A 17,299-nucleotide genomic window follows, 5' to 3' on the forward strand; every position below is an offset into this window, starting at 1 on the left:
AATGATTTTTTCTCCATCCCGCCCCTTGTACTTGTCCATACTACCGTCAGGATTTTCTTTAAGTCAGAACTTGCAATGAATAGACTTCGCACCATGTGGAAGATCTGTCAAAATCCAGATCTAGTTTCCCTTCAACGAAGCGATTTCACAATCCATGGCTTTCTTCCACTCGACAGAATCACTGCTTTTTAGAACATCGTCAAACATCTCAGGATCCTCAGTCACTTGATTTACTAACTCCTCCACCTATCCCTCAAGATTCTTTCAGAATTCTTCTGATGATTTTCTTCTATTTTCGTCTTGGATTTTTCTTCTGCATCCACTTGTAACTAATCATCACTGTTATCGTCTTCCGTTTCCGTCTTGGACTTTTCTTCTGCATCCGCTTGGAGCTCATGATCACTGTCATCTTTTTCTTGGTTGTCTTTTATTAGAAATTGAATCTGACTTTCTCATTTTTTGATTTTTTTCTTGAAATTGAACATCTCTGGAAATGATGGCTTTGTGGTCGTTTGGAATATAAATTCTGTAACGGTCATCACTATCATATCCAACGAGGAATCCTCTAATACGTTTTTACTCCTTCCGACGACTACACTGATTTGGTGAAATGTACGGTGGTTGTAGATGGAGGATTCCTATTACATGGGGTAAAGTGGAGTGACAATACGACCTACCTTGGCATGCAAGAGCAGCACCATTGTGCTTGACGGGTATACTGGCGTGTCCTCTAGCACTAAAAATGCTAAACATTGTAGGAGAGCGAGACTGAACTACGCTGTTGACGTTACGGTTGAAGACAACCTCCCCGTTACCCTCAAACACGATAGTTTCTTAACAAATGTCAGTAATAAAGCAAAATTAATTGTTGCTCTCATCCTAAAACTCCAGCACAACGATATTAACAGTTTGAGGGTGACGGGGATGCGAACAGCGTGATAGTCACAACCGAAGGGAGTTGCAAGTGGCACGGTTGTTGTGGTAGGGGAAGACGTGGATTTGTTGGTTTGGCTAGTTAGACTGACTCTGGCCCACCAAAAGTCCGGCAAACCCAAATTATTTTCATCAAATCAACCCCAGCCCTCATTCCTTATTGAAACCGATTAATTTTTACACGTTTTTTTCAGGATGTGATACTACTTTAGCGACCTACAACCATGGAAAAATTAAAATAATTAAAACAGTTCACAGAAGCCTTGATTAGTCGTCTTGAACTTTCAGTGCCGCGGAATGGCCAGCGCGACCTGGGTGCGACCAGATCATGCGACTTGGTCGCTGGTGCGCGGGCGTCATAAACGCCTTCCGACATGCCTGGTACCAGCGCGCAGCCCGCAAAAGCCTACCAGAGGTCGCTTCTTTCCCTCCAACTAAAGGTGCCGTGATACAGCATGCTAAGTGGGTTTACCGCGAGATCCAGTTGTGGGGGAGGAACTCTCTGGATCCAAAAAAAGAGGGATGAAAAGTAGCTGGACTATATTGAACACGATATTTTGCTCAGACAAGACTGGGTGCGAACCAGGGAGTGGCTGTCGTCAGGAAATCGTGCCCATGCTCGGTCGTCTGCTCTGAATGCAATCGGGTGTGCCTCAACCGCCCATTTCGGCTCGTAGAGGAGTTTTCGGACTGCGAGCTTGAGGAATAAAGTGCGTTGCTGTGTTACTCAGTGCTTCGGTCACCCAATTTGACAAAGCGACACAGTTTCAAACCCTATTGAGCTCCATCCTCGTTGTAGATGAGGAGTTTAGTCTTACAGAGAATCAGAGGTAACTAACTAAATCAAAAACATTCTCCGTTGATGCGAAATGATATTGAGGGTTGACTGTATGGTATTGTAGCGAATATTCTGGATAAACATTGAGGCGCCATAAAAGATTCGTAATCGGTGATGAGAAACGAAAGCGGATGTGGCGCATTTTTTCCGGGAAATGAAGTATGAAGATTCGAAAAGTGTTCGGAAAACGTTCGAGAACGTTCGAGAAATATGGGCGTTTGTTAAAAACACTTTTCCTTATTAGTTTTGGTGCGTAGAATCTAAAACAATTCGTACTTTTTCGATCAGACTTCTCAATCAAAAGTTATAGACTAGAAACCAATTTCGAAAGAAAATTCAAAGGGCTGTAACTTGTGAACGAGTAGCCCAATCTTGGAACTATTTGAAATTATGGATTCTACAGGCAACATTGTATAAGAAAATTTTTTTTCCGGGTCGATCTGAGACAATTTTTTCTTCGGGCTTCAAAAGAAGGCAGTGTATAACCTTCCTTTTTTTACCAAAAATCGACTGCACCAAAATTTCTCGGGAAAACACTTTTTCTTATTAATTTTGATGCGTAGAATCCAAAATAATTCGTACTTTTTCGATCAGACTTCTTAATCAAAAGTTATAGACTAGAAACCAATTTCGAAAGAAAATTCAAAGGGCTGTAACTTTTGAACGAGTAGCCCAATCTTGGAACTGTTTGAAATTATGGATTCTACAGGCCACATTCTATGAGGAAATTTTTTTCCGGGTCGATCTGAGACAATTTTTTCTTCGGGTATAAGTAAATCAAATTGTGCTACAGCCAGTTCTAACATCGTTTCGAAGTGAAGTGCTTAGTTTCCGCTCGTGTTATGTTATAAATTGTAAGTGATAAATTATAATTACAGTTTAAATTAATCCATTTCAAGACTATTATTTATACGTAATTAAATTTACGTTACAGTATTTTATTAACAAAAGCGACGTACAAAGACACTATTACTGTGACAAAATAAGTTAAACGCGACTTTTATCTCAGCAATTCATCATGCAATTCACAGAAAACAGGCAGTTTCCTCCAGAAATTATAGCGTTCTTCGTAAAGAGTCGATTCCGTTCTGAGATCGTTTGGTCCCATTATTGCATAGTAATTGAACTTGTTACGCTTTACGGGTTCCCATTTTTGCGTGATGAAGCAGTCGAGTTTGGAGGTCGGGTCCCTGGAACGAGAACGTGTTATGCCTACTACCGCGTAAGCGGGATTTTACCCTCTCTTCGCAAAGTTGTCTATTAGCGTTGTCATAACTGTCCGCATTTGTATATCTGTTGTAGTTGAGTTGTGGAGGGCCAGTTGTGCGTCACTCAGGAGGTAGACGATGTCGTCAGAATGAACAACACCTGAAGCACTAACTTAGGCAATGTGTAAATAGTGGTCATAGTCACCGTAGTTGTAGGAGGTGTCCCCGTAATCCGATAAGTGGGTGTATGAACCCCTGTAACCAAATAAGTAGAAGTACACAGGCTGGGTTGAATATTTGGCATGGAGCTCTATCGTTGCCCTGGCGGGGTAGTAAAAGAATACGTCGGTGCCTATCTGAAATGATGAGAAAAGTAAGCGGTCCCATGCAGAATTGCGAATACTTACGTCCGTAAGGTCAGCCTTGGTGTTGTGATCAAAGGGCTTATCTTGAACGTAAAATTTTCTAATTTCCTTTGAAACGTTCTGTATGGTGGTGAGATTCTCATAATAGAAAATTGTCGAGACGGTATCCTCAAAATCTTCATTTAAACTCCTAGTGGGTGGGTTACTATACATCCCTAAGATGATGTCATATAAAAATAGATGTACGGCGAGTTTACAAATACGCACGAGCGGATAAAAGGGCGCCGTCATTGGTCGTTATGCCGGTCATGTATGGCACGTGGGAAAATTTTCCTGACCTAATTACATCAACCGGGTGATCACTTATAAACGCTCCAGGTAATTTGGGTTCAATAATAGGGGTCAACAGCATACTGTGCTCTAAGTCGCTCAGCTAAAAGTGAACGGTAGCATTATGCGCATCTGTACGCCGCCGCCGTACCAATAGTTTTAAAACTTCTTTGGAAATTTCACCAAAGCTGACTGCCTGCAAGCATTTTACTGTGGTTTGACTTGGAGATACAGGACAATTCAATCTATCGGCGAGCTTTCTGCAGAACTCACGCGCAACGCCCTTCCTTGTCAACGCCCAGGTACTCGTGGCAATACCACTGCTGGATATGGCAGCATGAAATAATCCTGAAATGTCTCCCGATCACGCATCCCCCCCCTTTCGTTTACGTTACCTTTGCTAAGTGGCGACAGTACGTGATAATACACGCTCGCTCCTCCTGCAGAATTGCCAAAAATCGTGACGCTGTCAGGATTACCTCCAAAGCTGCGGATGTTGTCCTTAACCCATCGTAGAGCCAAACTTTGATCCTTTAACCCGTTATTCCCAGGCAACGCCTCATCCTCCAGGCTGAGAAATCCAAACGCACCTTAAAGTGGAGAAGTTATTTGCGCCAAGTAGTTTCCCTAGTACCCAATCGATAGTTAAATGTAACCAAAACTATGTCCCGATCAAGTAGAATGTGCGGACCGTACATGTCCATATTGCTGTCGTCACACATGAAACCACCGCCATGGATAAAGAAGACCACTGGTAAAAGATCAGTTGTCTGTAATTCGCAGATTGAACTAAGCAATGAGTACCCAGAGTACTCACGTTAGGAGTGTACACGTTAAGAAACAAGCAGTCTTCGCTCTCTGAGGCTGAGTTATTGTACAGAAATATAGATACTTGGGGACAAGCTGCGTGTGGCTTGGTTGCGTCAAAAACACCTCGCCAGGACTTACCGGGTACTGGAGGCTACCATAAAATTAGAACACTGGGTGTTGTTACAACGAAATAGTTACCTGAAATCGTCTGTTTCCTACAGGAGGTTCGGCATACGGAATACTCTGAAATGCCAGAAAGGTTTGTCCACTCCACGTCTTATGCGTTGAGCCTTTCAAGATACCCTGCCGAATTTCCACGTGTGGCTCAGACCCGTAAGAACGCGCCACGTGGAGCAGTGTAGCGAACCATACGAAGGCAACGGCGATCATTGCACTTGCAAGTACAATCAGTATACTCGTGGTGTCTAAAAGATTTAAAATAAACATTTAGCCATTATCTTTTGGTATGGTTGACCTCTTCACTTGGTAAGTAAATTATTTCCGTAATCGAATAATCACTGACGTCGACAGTCTAATTGGTACTTGATTACGGAATTTCTATTGCCTCTTTTTTACTAAAAACGTGAAAAGAGGATCATTAATACATAGCCTTATTTTTGTTTCCACTAGGTAACGAGATATCTTTCAAAAACTATTTATTAAAACTCCGTTTAAATGTCTACGACGTTCTTATTACAGACTTTTGAAAAAATTAAAGAATCCCAGAAAATTTCGATTCCTTCCGAAGATATTCCAGAAGAACCGAAATTTGCCCATTTCGTTTTTATTTTTCAACATGATGGTGCATCAACGCACAACGCCCTAATCGTGGGAGAATACCTATCGGACATATTTTTCAGTAAATCTGATTGTCGCACGATTAGGGCGTTTTTGCGCGGGTGCACCGTTTTGTAGAAACCAATAGATTCCATAAAAACCAGGGACGGACCTACCCTCCATAACTTCTGCAATTATCTTTGTAATAGGCTGGAACAGCTTCTGTAAAATCATGCAAAATAAAAGAAACCTTCTTGGGAGATTCAGAAGCTAGTGGGACGAATGTACCCTCCAAAGATAAGGGTGGAGTTTTAGCTTCTGCAATTATGTTTGTAACATGCTGGAAACACTTTTAGAAAACCAAGCAAAAAATAAGAAATACTTCTGCTAAGACATATATTTCAGGTTCAGAGGCTACGCTCCAACGATAGGGGTAAAATTATAACTTCTGAAATTATGTTTGTATGTTTCTGCAAAATCACGCAAAGACACAAGTCTACCATAAAAAATGAAAGCTTACGCTTTTTTGGGCTCATGAAAGAACGAATAGATAAAAAAGTGCACGATGCATAACATTTATTATGCTGGTTGTAGATTTTTACAGAAAACGATAATGCTGTTCAAAACAACGATAGCTCAGGCTCGAAGAATTTCAGTAGACCAGGGTATGTGTATGATTTGAACATTCTAGAATGGTCGGTTGCGTTCGGAGGGAGGCGATCTTTCGAGAAGAAAGAGGCATTTGCTATATAAGCAAATCGAATTGCGTTTCAGTAGTTCCAATGTCGACGTCGAAGTAATAAATAGTTAGTCATAAATATTATAGCACTAGTGGCGGATGATTGGGCACCGTTAGAACTCCGGACACGTCAAGAAAATGACCATAATTTATAAACTAGAAAATGGAGAAAAAGGGTCAACCAGGGAAGACGTATCTCGATACGGTCCAGTTCTAGAGGTGTATTGGTTCTCAGTGGGACTCGTTACGGTTAGAAGATGGTTTTCTTAAGAGGGTTCTAAAAATGATGATGGCACGACCACCAGGGTGCAAGAAATCTTAAGTAGTACCACAAATGTACGATGGCATATCGGGAGGTCATCTAGGAGCTGTAAAGAAATGGTGCAGAAAATGTTCAGTTTGTGCCACAAGTAACGGACCAGTAGGAAAGAAGAAGGCGCCAAAGAGGAAATACAATGTCGGTGGTCCATTTGAAAGAACAGCCATTGATATAGCAGGCCCTTACCCAGAGACAGCTGCTGGAAAGAAATACCTCTTGGTGACCATGAACTATTTCAGAGAATCAAGAAGCGACAATTGCGGCAAACGTTCTGGTGAAAGAACTTTTTAGTAGATTTAGATTGTATGAGGACATACCTATTCTTTTAGAGCAAAGGAAAGATCAGGGTTTTAGTGGTACGAATGGATTTAAAAACGGCCGTATATTGTAAAAAAAAAGTGCGGTAAAAAGGATAATAATTCAGTTTTGAACGGAACGAAGAATACGTTCATTGTTTCAGTGCGATCAATTATGGTAAAGAATTTCAAAGCGAAGTTAAATGTAAACTTATCAAATTTCGCGAAGGAACTTTTTTGCATTAATTAAAATTAAGTTATATAAACGAAAACTTTCTTTTTTTGTAAAAAAGTCAATAGGATTATCTGCGAAATTTTCAATGTATTCACTAAAATGTTGCGTGGCATCAAGTATAGAAAGGTTACCGGTCATTTTAGTAACACGATAACAACCCCAACGTTTCGTTATCTTCAAAATTTTACCCGGAGTTTACAATTTCAATGCGATATTAAGACCGTCCATCCGGAATCCAACGGAAGACGACATTTTTAATACGTTGCACTAGATAAGGTCATTTCTTCCATTTAATGTTTGTACATCTAAATTGATTTTTATTGGATCCGTCTAGTAAAGCAATTTTTAATTTTCGGAAACAATACATGGAGAACTGCATAAAAGGCTAGACAATTTTTTGGTACCTTGTTTGGTGATCTTGACTTTGTTATTACTTATTATTGACTCTACAAAGGAGAAGAGTTTAGAAATGAAAAAGTGAAGCTACAAGTTTTGATCTTTTTCCGTCCTTTTTGTTATTACCCAAAAAATAGGCATACAAAGAATATCACAATTATTCTATTCGGGCCTTTATTCGCCTTAAATTGATGCATGAATATTATACCTAATTATTAAAAGGACATATTTTAACCAAATCGTCTTGTTATGTTTATTGATTTACACTTATGTGTTAATTATTAGATCGATAATTATCGTTAATTTTTTTACTATAAAGTTAATAGAACTCTACACAGCGATGGTAAAAAATGTCTCTCATTCTCTTAAATATCTTAAGCAATTCGTTTTTATCACATTGTGGGTGGAATATTATTGATATACAAATAAAAATTTTACTTACGAATCGGTAGGTTTGCAATTATAGACAAGTTACAAATGATCCAACACTTAAATGCCGCTTAGGCAAGGCTATTAACTTCGGGTCGTTATTGGGAAGTAGGTACTTTGGACACCAAGAAGTAAGTGACCGAATAGCCTTGAGCTTGACATTATATTGCGTACACCAGTTAGAAAATGCCTACAAGCGACAAATGTGATTGGTGCCATATATATATATAGTTAAAAAGGTGTTACTTTCTGGGGCCAACTACAAGTCCACATGTTTACTATGAGACAAGGGACAGCATTCAAAGGTCACATTTTTTAATCTTTTTGATAGATTGTTAACTTTTCACTTATTCATTTATTTCTGTGACATTTACGGATCTTATAAAAAGTGCATGTGACCAATCTCTTTATTCACATAGCACCAAGGTTTATGGAATATATTATTTTGAACTAAAACTCAACTGTGAATGATGGAGCAGTTAATGACACTTCGGAGAAACGTCATTTTTCAAAATTCGTTAAAATATTTCGGTAACGAATCAACATAGAAATATGCTTGAACTATTGAAAATTTAACAGCATAGAAACGCTTTTGCCGTAAGATGTAAGGGAAAAAAATGTCTGCGAAAAACCGGAGGAAGGACAAAAGTTTTTCAATTTTCGTCTTCCTCCTCTTTTCGCACCGAGTTCTAGAGGTCGAAAACTTGAGAAAACCATCCATAAACAACATCCCAAAGTTTCATTAACTTCCGACCTTTTTCCACCTAAACCTACTGTCAACAAGATTAGTAGATAAAATTACTGATATCATTTTCCGATAAGAAACAACAATTTAATCACGTGATTATCATAGCAACCATATAACAAAAGAAAAAAAGTTTGCGTTGCATCGGGGCTTCGATTTTAAGAAAAGGAGACGCTTTTTGAAGCTCCATAGTTCTTTTTTTCTAAATCTAGGAGCGTATCATTTAAAGTCATTTCTTTTTTTATTTCTAATGTAGAGGAAACTTTTTTGCACATTATAAAAATTCATATTTTAGGTACCTACAGTTACCAAAAATATTTTTAGAATGGAATGTAAGATAAGCCGTGTAAATGTGGGAATGAGTAGTGGTGAGCGGAGGCGACATTAGTTATTTTTCGAACGATAGCGATTGATTAACTAACGTACTCCAATTTTGCTGAGAATTAATAATTAAAGCGATCTTTCAGATGATGTAATAGTATTATTATCACTACAACTCTGGTATAATAAAATTGCGTACGTTTTAATTACAATTCTTCCTTTGTTTTAATACCGAAGTCATGTACACCCAATTTTTCCCAAAACTCAAATCTATCTTCAAACAAGCTATCGTCCATTCTTATGTTATTTACATCATGAATGGCGAAATACTTAAAGTTACCATTCTCTACAGGTTCCCATCTGGCCTTTATATCCGAGTTGAGTTCGGCAGTAGGATCCCTAGAATACACCGCCAATAAGTTTCTTCTACGTTTTCCCTTCCTTACCCAGTATTTGCGAAGTTGTACCACAAAGTGGTCATAATGTCATTCATCTTTAAATCGGACTCTGTCGGATTATAACCTTTATAAAAGGTGTTACTGAGGAGGTAGGTCAAATCATCACCATGGATTGCACCTATAACGTCACTATTGAACTTATTAGCTTGTGTGACTGTGTTACCATAATCATGTTCAGGATCGCCAATAATCTGGGACATACTAACAGATCCCCGATACCCAAATAAGTAGAAGTATACGGGAAGCTTCGTGTATTTGGAATGCAGCAGACTTGTCACCCGTTGAGGATAATAAAACAATGGATCTGTAACGATCTAAACAACGCGGCTTATATATGGTTACCGATAGAGAATCTCACGTTTGTAACTTCTGCCTTGGTGTTGTTGTCAATAGACCTGTCCTGGAAATAAAATTTTCTTATTGTTCTAGAAAGCTCTTGGCTTGAAGGTAAATGATCGTAATGAAGCACCATAGGAGCAATGTGATCAAAATCTTTGTCCAAGCGCTCGACTAAGCTGTAGTTGTTATAAATAGCTGAAAGTATGGTTAATCACCAAAAGCGTTCGTGGAGGGCTATTTACAAACAGGCTGATTTGAGTCCCCCATCGTCAGTTGTAATCCCATTCATATAAGGTACATGGGCAAAGATTCCAGATTTAAGTATATCAACTGGATGAGCGCTGAGAAATGCACCGGCATGATCACGTTCAATTACAGGTTTATGGGGTATGGCAGGGTCATAGTTGAATTCCTAAAAATCAACGGACTGTAAACGGAAAATGCTGGAGAAGCTCACCATAAATTTATCATTTTGCTCAACTATATCGAGTGCATCAATTTTAAGCAAACATTTCAGAATGGAATGGCTCGAAGATGTCGGACAGTTCAAAAACTTTGCCAATCGTTGAGCGTTTCGTTTTGCTTCTCCCTTCTGCGCTACTGCCCATGTTGCGGTCGCAATTCCGCTGCTAGATATGGCACCATGGAACAATCCTTTAATTCAATATAAAGCCCCCACAACATATCTTAAAGAATTTTACCTTTGCTTAGCGGCGATAAAATGTGGTGGTACACACTAGCGCCACCCGCTGAATTACCAAAAATAGTAATTTTACTGGGATTTCCTTCAAATGCGGCGATGTTTTCTTTGACCCACCGCAGCGCTAGATTTTGGTCTTTTAATCCGTTATTTCCTGGTAGCACGTCGTCTTCTAGACTGAGAAAACCCAAAGCGCCTTATACGGAGAATGCAGTTAATGTTGGCGGCTGAGGGTGTGGTATACCTACCAATCCTGTAATTCATTGTCACGTAGACAAGGTCCTTGTCAAGCAGTATATCAGGACCATACAATCTGGGATCTCCACTGTCGGCCATGAAACCGCCACCATGGATGTATACAATCACTGGTAACAACTGCTGGCTGTTGATCTAAAAAGTATTGAGAGCAACCGATGAGGTTGTCTTATGATTACCTTTGGAGTGTACACATTGAGAAAAAGGCAATTTTCGTTTCCGCGTATTGTGACATCGTTGATGAACATATCTCTCTGCGGGCAGATGTGACCAGGAGTGGTCGCATTTAGAACACCATTCCAACCTTTCGCTGGCACCGGGGCCTATTGACAAAGGAACGTACAATTTCGCCTAACATTACGCTGTGACCTGAAATCGTCTGCTTCCCACAGGTGGTTCCGCATAAGGGATGCCATAAAATGCCACATAGCTACGGGATCCCCAGGTTCTTTTTTCCGTTCCTCGAAGCTCACCCTGTTTGACTCGCACCTTTAGAAGGAGTTCCTTTAAATACACCGTCTGCGCAAACAGTAACGGAAGCACCACGGTTAAAATGCGCATTGTCACTGAATGTCAATGCTCAGTATCTAACAATATAAGTTACAGTTCGAGCAGTAGGATAAGATAAAAAAACGACGCGAACTCTAAAGATAAAAAATACTTGATCCATTTTCAATGTGTATAGCAGACACATATTGCAGTTTACATTTTGGGTCCTTCCAAGTTGGTTTTGAAGAATGTGCTTTTGTAACCTTGCACCATGCATACAATTTTTTTATTTTGAGTATACTTGGTACTATGCGTTTGCTTTTATGCAAGGTAATTGTCTCATTACCGCAATTAATGGTGCAGATTGGTGTACAACAATTAAAAATAGATATGCGTTTAATTATTAAATGATAAAGAAGACGAGAACGATAACATAAATAAATTATTCGATCGGAAAAGGCTTATTAAAACTGTACTATGCGCTAAACAACAACTTTAAACAAGTTCAATCGGACATTTTTGCCCATCGTCTCGATCCTGACGTCGAAGGATTTCCATCTTTTTCCTGAATTGCAGAAATGGTTAGGAGGTCAGCATTTTCCATCTAGTGAGGATCTTCAAGGCAAGACTCACTGGCAGCAGCAGCATTATGAAGAGGGTGTTAGAAAGCTTCTCCACAGGTATGAAAATCTTGGAATGATCTTTTATCTTCAGTTTGTCCTGCTGTTGCTGTTTCTCGCTTTCTTCTTCCGCCCCGTCGGTCTCTCTTCGTGTCTTCGGGTGTTAACTAGTTATACAAAAGGGGGCCATATAAACAGATTTTTTGCAGAAAATCGATCTTGAATTTCTTCAGATACACATTTCTCATGGAAATGCATCAAATATTCACGTGATTGGGGGTAAAAATAATCCTGTTGTTCTATGGAATAATCCTACTTGTTTGAAAAAGTATTTCAAAAGAATCTTAGTTGCAGATAAAAACCAGGACTATGGTTTAGACCATTGGTTGGGGAACAGTAGTTGTGTAAGTTTATAATGGAGCATAGGTCTAATCGCCTCCGTTATTTCACTGTCGGGCAGAGCTGGGTACTGCTCGCGAGCATCTATGAGACAATTAGAGCGCTTGTCGCTCGAGCGAGTTTTAGAACGCTCGACCCAGCCCTGCCGCCTGGCAACTCGACGCCATCGACTGATGATTCATGGAGGGTTATGAGACGGTGATTGCACGGCAAATGTTTGTTCTAGGTGTTTCCCTAACCCATGTATATCATTTTTACTAATAACGTGATTCTGCTGTGAGGAGATTAAAAAAAATGGCCCCTATTATCCCTTCCCCATAAAATTTGAATTTATTAATCAAAGATAGCAACTATTAAATGCGGCATGTTTCGGCAAATGCCATCATCAAGCCCTAAAATGTAAGGCTTTAACAAACTTAAATTAACCTAGGGCGACGAAACTTACAACGAAAGGATCGACTGAAAAGGGTACAAGTTCGAATTGACTGACAAAAGCGATGGTTTAATAAATAATTAGATTACAACCATCTTTAAATATGACTGACGTCCTCAACATTCAGGCATAAAAGTTGGTAATATTGAATATAAGTAGACTAAATGGAAAAACCTTAAAATTATACATAGTGTCACAATATACATGGCGAAGCAAAATTAATTGAGAAAAAGTAAATGATTTGATTGAGGGAAGTATGAGGATTAGTTTTATACGTCTTATGTATTTCTTTAATTCCCAAACAGTCCCTTCCTACAAACGTGAAGAAATTTAACATTCTGTGAACTATCGCAGCCCGTTTTCGAGAATATACGTAGCGAAGGGAAGTTCGTAACCATCGGATTTATCCAAGTTTACTCGGTAAAATTAAAGTATTTTTCTTGGATTTAACATCACATTTATGCTGTTCCACCCGGAGTGTAAGGACAGTCGTAGTCGACCAAATTTTGCTTTTGCTAGTGTAAAGTCAGCCGAATTATTGATTCTCTTATGTATTAATTACAGTTTTAGTATCCGATTATCCTCCGTATCAGACGTTAGCATTGCTATTTCGCAATGCATTATGTGCAGCGCGATTCATTACCCCTCATATGTATTTGTTTGAGTTATTATCTGTTACAGATTTGCTGAACGCGCCCTTCTAAGCTCAAAAGTTGCGACATATTGGTTTTCGATACAATCGAATTGTAATTATTACATTTGCTTGAGATTCATTTAACGATTACAGTTTGTTTTCAGCGGAAGCCTGTTTTGATATTAATATTTTCTCTGACTACGTCCCCTTTTTTTTACTAAAAATTAATTTAAATTGAAATATTGACATAGCAGATCTATATGTTGTAGTGACTTATTTGTAATATTTTTGAGATCATTTGATTACGTCACCATCGATTGTGACGCCAATTATTGTTTATGTTCTATCCCTATCAATTATTTTATTCCTTAGCTTAGCACGAGGCTTAGCAAGACCAGAACAAGTATTTCTTAGCCTGCCTGTTTGCACTTTTTGGTAAGTATTCTCCCCTATTTTTTGAGATTTACTGAAGACTAACTGGCGCCTATCCGGATTGCTATTACTACTTTTAGCTTTTGATTTATCTTTGCTTGTGTGTAAGAACCCCAATATTCACCCCGACTCACCCCCACTTTGCCTGAGCTTACCGTATGCTTACCACAAGGTAATTTTGTTACATTTACCCAAAGTGAGAGTAACAATTGGTCGAGGCAACACCACCGCGAACTGCGATGATAATTTGAGTAGCCGACAGTGACATACCCCACCAAAGAAACGGGGTATCGGCTTATAAATTCAGGGGAGTGGATTTCTGTTCCCGTGTGGTGTGCGGATTAAGAGGTGTTTTGATAGGTAGACCTGACAGGTCACTTGCGACAAGTAGAATTGACAGGTGCACCTGCAAGTGTGTAGCTAGCTTAACTGTAAATTTCAGTTAACGTAAATAATGCAAGAGTGCTATATTTATATATAGTTTCAAATAAATGGTACATATGGTTGTGCAGTATTCAATCTTTTGAACAAGAATGCTACTTCAACATAGAAGAAAATACATGAAAAAAATTACCGATTTTGTAGGAAGATTTTCCTTGATCGTCGAGCTTTCTGAAACGCAATAAAATAAATAAATTAAAAAATACGTTTTGTCCTGTAGGATTTTTAACTAAAATTTTTGTGACCGTCGTTCAGTTCTTGTATTTGAAGTAGCACAAGGAGCAAGGGCCAGTATGAGATAATTTCGTTTATTCCTGACTAACATTTTGGAAATTTTCTGCTACCACAGAATCGAATGGTCTCCGTTTCCAAATTGCCTGAAATCGTATTAGGTTTCTTGGTCCGAATATTTGGTTCTGTTTGGTTAATCGATCTTAGATAATTATTCCGAGATTTTTGGCACTTATTTAGATGGATGCCTACTAAACATGTTCTACACCACTTGCACCCGCCCGCTATACCATTGCCGACTCTCCATAGTTTAGGCCAGATTTTATTATTGGCTTTGTACGCTACCCTACGTAACACGATAAGTGTGAAACCGGATGTGGTAAGAGCATTTCAACCCACTCCATGTTTTGTTGACTCTCTCTGTACATTTCGAACTATCAGGAACGCACCGATACGTGGCAATACTCAGAATCGATTGACCACTGAAACGCGAACTAGTATTTGAGGGCTGAAGTGGCCTGTTTACAAAACCAAATCTTAAGGCTCAATTCTGGCCTCACTAACAGCTACAGTAGACTTTTTACACCTATCCTAAACAAGAACAAATGTTCCCGAAATACACCAATTTACGTTCATGAAATAATAAAGTACAAAGAGGCAAGTAAAAGGAAATAATTAATTCTTTCAGTATTAAGCGTGAATTAATTTTAAGAAATTGAACATAGGAGATTTATATGTTCAGAGTTTTAACTTACGCACTGTACATTAATGTGTAAAACTACTGTCAGATAATATAAATCAAGTGATCGATTTAAATGTGTATATAGTCGAGGAAAATTAGAGTTCAACCTAGAACAAATTCGGGACAAGCAAGCGATGCCAGAAATTATTAGTACCAATAATGCTCATTAACATACTAAAAGTCCCCATATCTCCGAGGTGCGGAACATCCTGAAAATTGAGCCGCCATCTTGGATTTTCACGTTTTTTGCTAATAACTTTGTTATTATTATTTTTTTCGGAAAAAGTTAGGAAAGGGAATTTGTGAAGCTTTAAAATACAAATCCAATGCTTCTTCATTTCTCAAAATCGATTGAAAACTAAGGGAGTTATGATTTTTTTATTGTATCAATAATCGCACTATACAGCTGTGTATACTATACGACAGTGCAACACTCCCCCCTCCCCCCCAGACATGAGCAGAGATATGTGTGATACCCCCTACCCTTACTCCACCCTCCTGCCCTCACCCCCTCCCCGCCCATCTGTCCTCGCTTCATCCCCCTTTTCTGGTATAGTTGATCTAAACTAATTAAAAAACTATACATGATTAACGTATATTTATTTGCAATGGACAATTTAGGATAAAGGTTCAGCATCGCCACTTTCTGGGTCTAAGCTGTTGCCGCAAAAATTGCCAGTACAATTCCTGTAACATGCAGTGCATTTGAGGCCCGACTTCCTACAGCTACAAGAATTAGAACACGTTTCTTTGCAACCGCAAAAGAGCATTTTCAAAATGAGATCCGGTCCACAGGGTTTTTCCATTCTTACGGGCTCCAAGACATTGTTTTGGTTCGTAAACCAGTCAAAGTCTTTATGGTTCAATTCTTTACCCATTCAATTCTGGACCTGTAGATACACCCGTCTCAAATGTAATCGGCACCACTTATTGTTTGCAAGTTGCATACATTTAGTGTCGGTAAATCCGCTGGAATACGAGTAAACCACGAAGCTTGACACATCATCCGATTCAAATTTATATAAAATATGTATCCCAGACCACGAGATCTGCATCTTTTTAATCAGTTCGACTCAAGTTCTGCTTGCCGCTTTCTTGGACCAATTTATTGATGATGATTGTAAAAGTAACATTCGGTAGTTATTTGAAAATATTGCCCAGGAGGGGGCGGTAAACTAAAATTTGGACTGAAAATTGTTGAATCGATAAAGAATAATTAGTCTTTGGTCTATAAACTTCCAATGAATGTTAGTCCAGTAAATTCGTGTTTAAAACTGCCGTTTTCGGAACAAAATTGCGGAAGTTTTTTTATCAACGGTTTTATATGTTATCGAATGTGCTGCATCCGAATTTATTGTTTGCTGCCTTGTAGGAAGTCGGTTTCATACCGAAATACGCAAAAAATTGGAATTTTTCAGTAATTTTTTCAGTTTTTTGCTCATATCTCAAAAACATACGTTTTTTTGAAGATGGGCGCCCTATACAAAATTAAAGTAGATAAAATTTCCTACAAAATACATTATTTAGCTTTTATTTTGCGATAAGCGGTACCCGCGCTAGAGTTCGTTAAAAAACCACGATTTTTTGAATTTTTACAGAAGCGCCCAGTACCACCTCTTTCAAATCGAGGAATAAACAAGTAATCAACAAAAAACTTAATTCAACGTAGAAGAGGACCTAAGGCGCGTCTATCACTTTTCAATGTAATATTTTTTAAGTGGAAGAACAGTCATAATTTAGTATTCAGCCTGGACATTCCACAGCTCCTGACTCTTTGTTTGGACTTTCGATTGCCCAAGACCCTTTACCTGGGACTTCTAGTTGACGACGCAAAACAAAACGGAAACGTACAAATTAACTGCGGCTATGACGTCAGGTCACTCAAAGGAATGATGATCCTGGGCACATATTTCAATCATTTCGTTAGCTTTATTTTGAGTATAATGTAACTAACTAATAATTTGTAAATATATTATTGTTTTTCATACAAAGCTTTGTGAGAAGATTTAATATGCCAGATATCTTTTGCGTTACAAGAGATGAAAGTGGGCGTTTTGTTTGTGTGAAAATGAAAAAAAATATTGTGTTTCACTGAGCTTAACACAAAATCGAAGTGCACTAGTGCATTTTGTAGAAAATTTTGTTTGCTTTAATTTTGTGTAGAACGCGCATCTTCAAAAAACGTGTAGTTTTTAAGATATAAGTAAACAACTAAAAAAAGTGCTGAAAAATACCGATTTTTTGCGTTTTTGGCTATGAAGCCGATCTCCCATAAGGCAGCAAACCATTCTTGTTTAACTTGTCTCTCGTCTCTTTGTCCGCTTTTCTTAGTATATTACTCAATCTCTTTTCATCTCACTCTCATTTAGTTACTCCTATGTGCAT

The 17,299-nt window shown here is 38.7% G+C and overlaps 2 protein-coding genes across 3 annotated transcripts; both read right to left on the reverse strand.

The window, feature by feature from the left end:
- Positions 1–2,674: 2,674 nt before the first annotated feature.
- LOC116172593 (venom carboxylesterase-6-like) lies at positions 2,675–7,836 on the reverse strand. Of its 2 annotated transcripts, XM_031489829.1 has the most exons (12): positions 7,689–7,836; positions 4,960–5,059; positions 4,683–4,909; positions 4,492–4,635; positions 4,309–4,444; positions 4,070–4,264; positions 3,826–4,022; positions 3,612–3,777; positions 3,387–3,559; positions 3,185–3,335; positions 3,010–3,139; positions 2,675–2,961 (listed from the first exon to the last, which is right to left on the reverse strand). In XM_031489829.1, the coding sequence occupies exons 3-12, from the start codon at positions 4,872–4,874 to the stop codon at positions 2,772–2,774; spliced, it is 1,674 nt and encodes a 557-aa protein (XP_031345689.1). In that variant the 5' UTR covers positions 4,875–4,909; positions 4,960–5,059; positions 7,689–7,836; the 3' UTR covers positions 2,675–2,771. The 2 variants fall into 2 exon arrangements, with proteins under 2 accessions (XP_031345689.1, XP_031345688.1); XM_031489828.1 differs by lacking the exon at positions 4,960–5,059 and having other exon boundaries at positions 7,689–7,829.
- A 1,043-nt stretch (positions 7,837–8,879) lies between these two features.
- LOC116172590 (venom carboxylesterase-6-like) lies at positions 8,880–12,066 on the reverse strand. Its single transcript, XM_031489823.1, has 10 exons — positions 10,863–12,066; positions 10,673–10,816; positions 10,487–10,628; positions 10,240–10,434; positions 9,996–10,192; positions 9,785–9,950; positions 9,558–9,733; positions 9,363–9,513; positions 9,188–9,317; positions 8,880–9,140 (listed from the first exon to the last, which is right to left on the reverse strand). Exons 1-10 carry the CDS (start codon positions 11,052–11,054, stop codon positions 8,948–8,950), a joined length of 1,686 nt encoding a protein of 561 aa, XP_031345683.1. The 5' UTR covers positions 11,055–12,066; the 3' UTR covers positions 8,880–8,947.
- Between the last annotated feature and the right edge of the window lie 5,233 nt (positions 12,067–17,299).

This window comes from Photinus pyralis, unplaced genomic scaffold, assembly GCF_008802855.1.
Source record: "Photinus pyralis isolate 1611_PpyrPB1 unplaced genomic scaffold, Ppyr1.3 Ppyr1.4_LG5, whole genome shotgun sequence".
Taxonomy (NCBI): Eukaryota; Metazoa; Arthropoda; class Insecta; order Coleoptera; family Lampyridae; genus Photinus; species Photinus pyralis.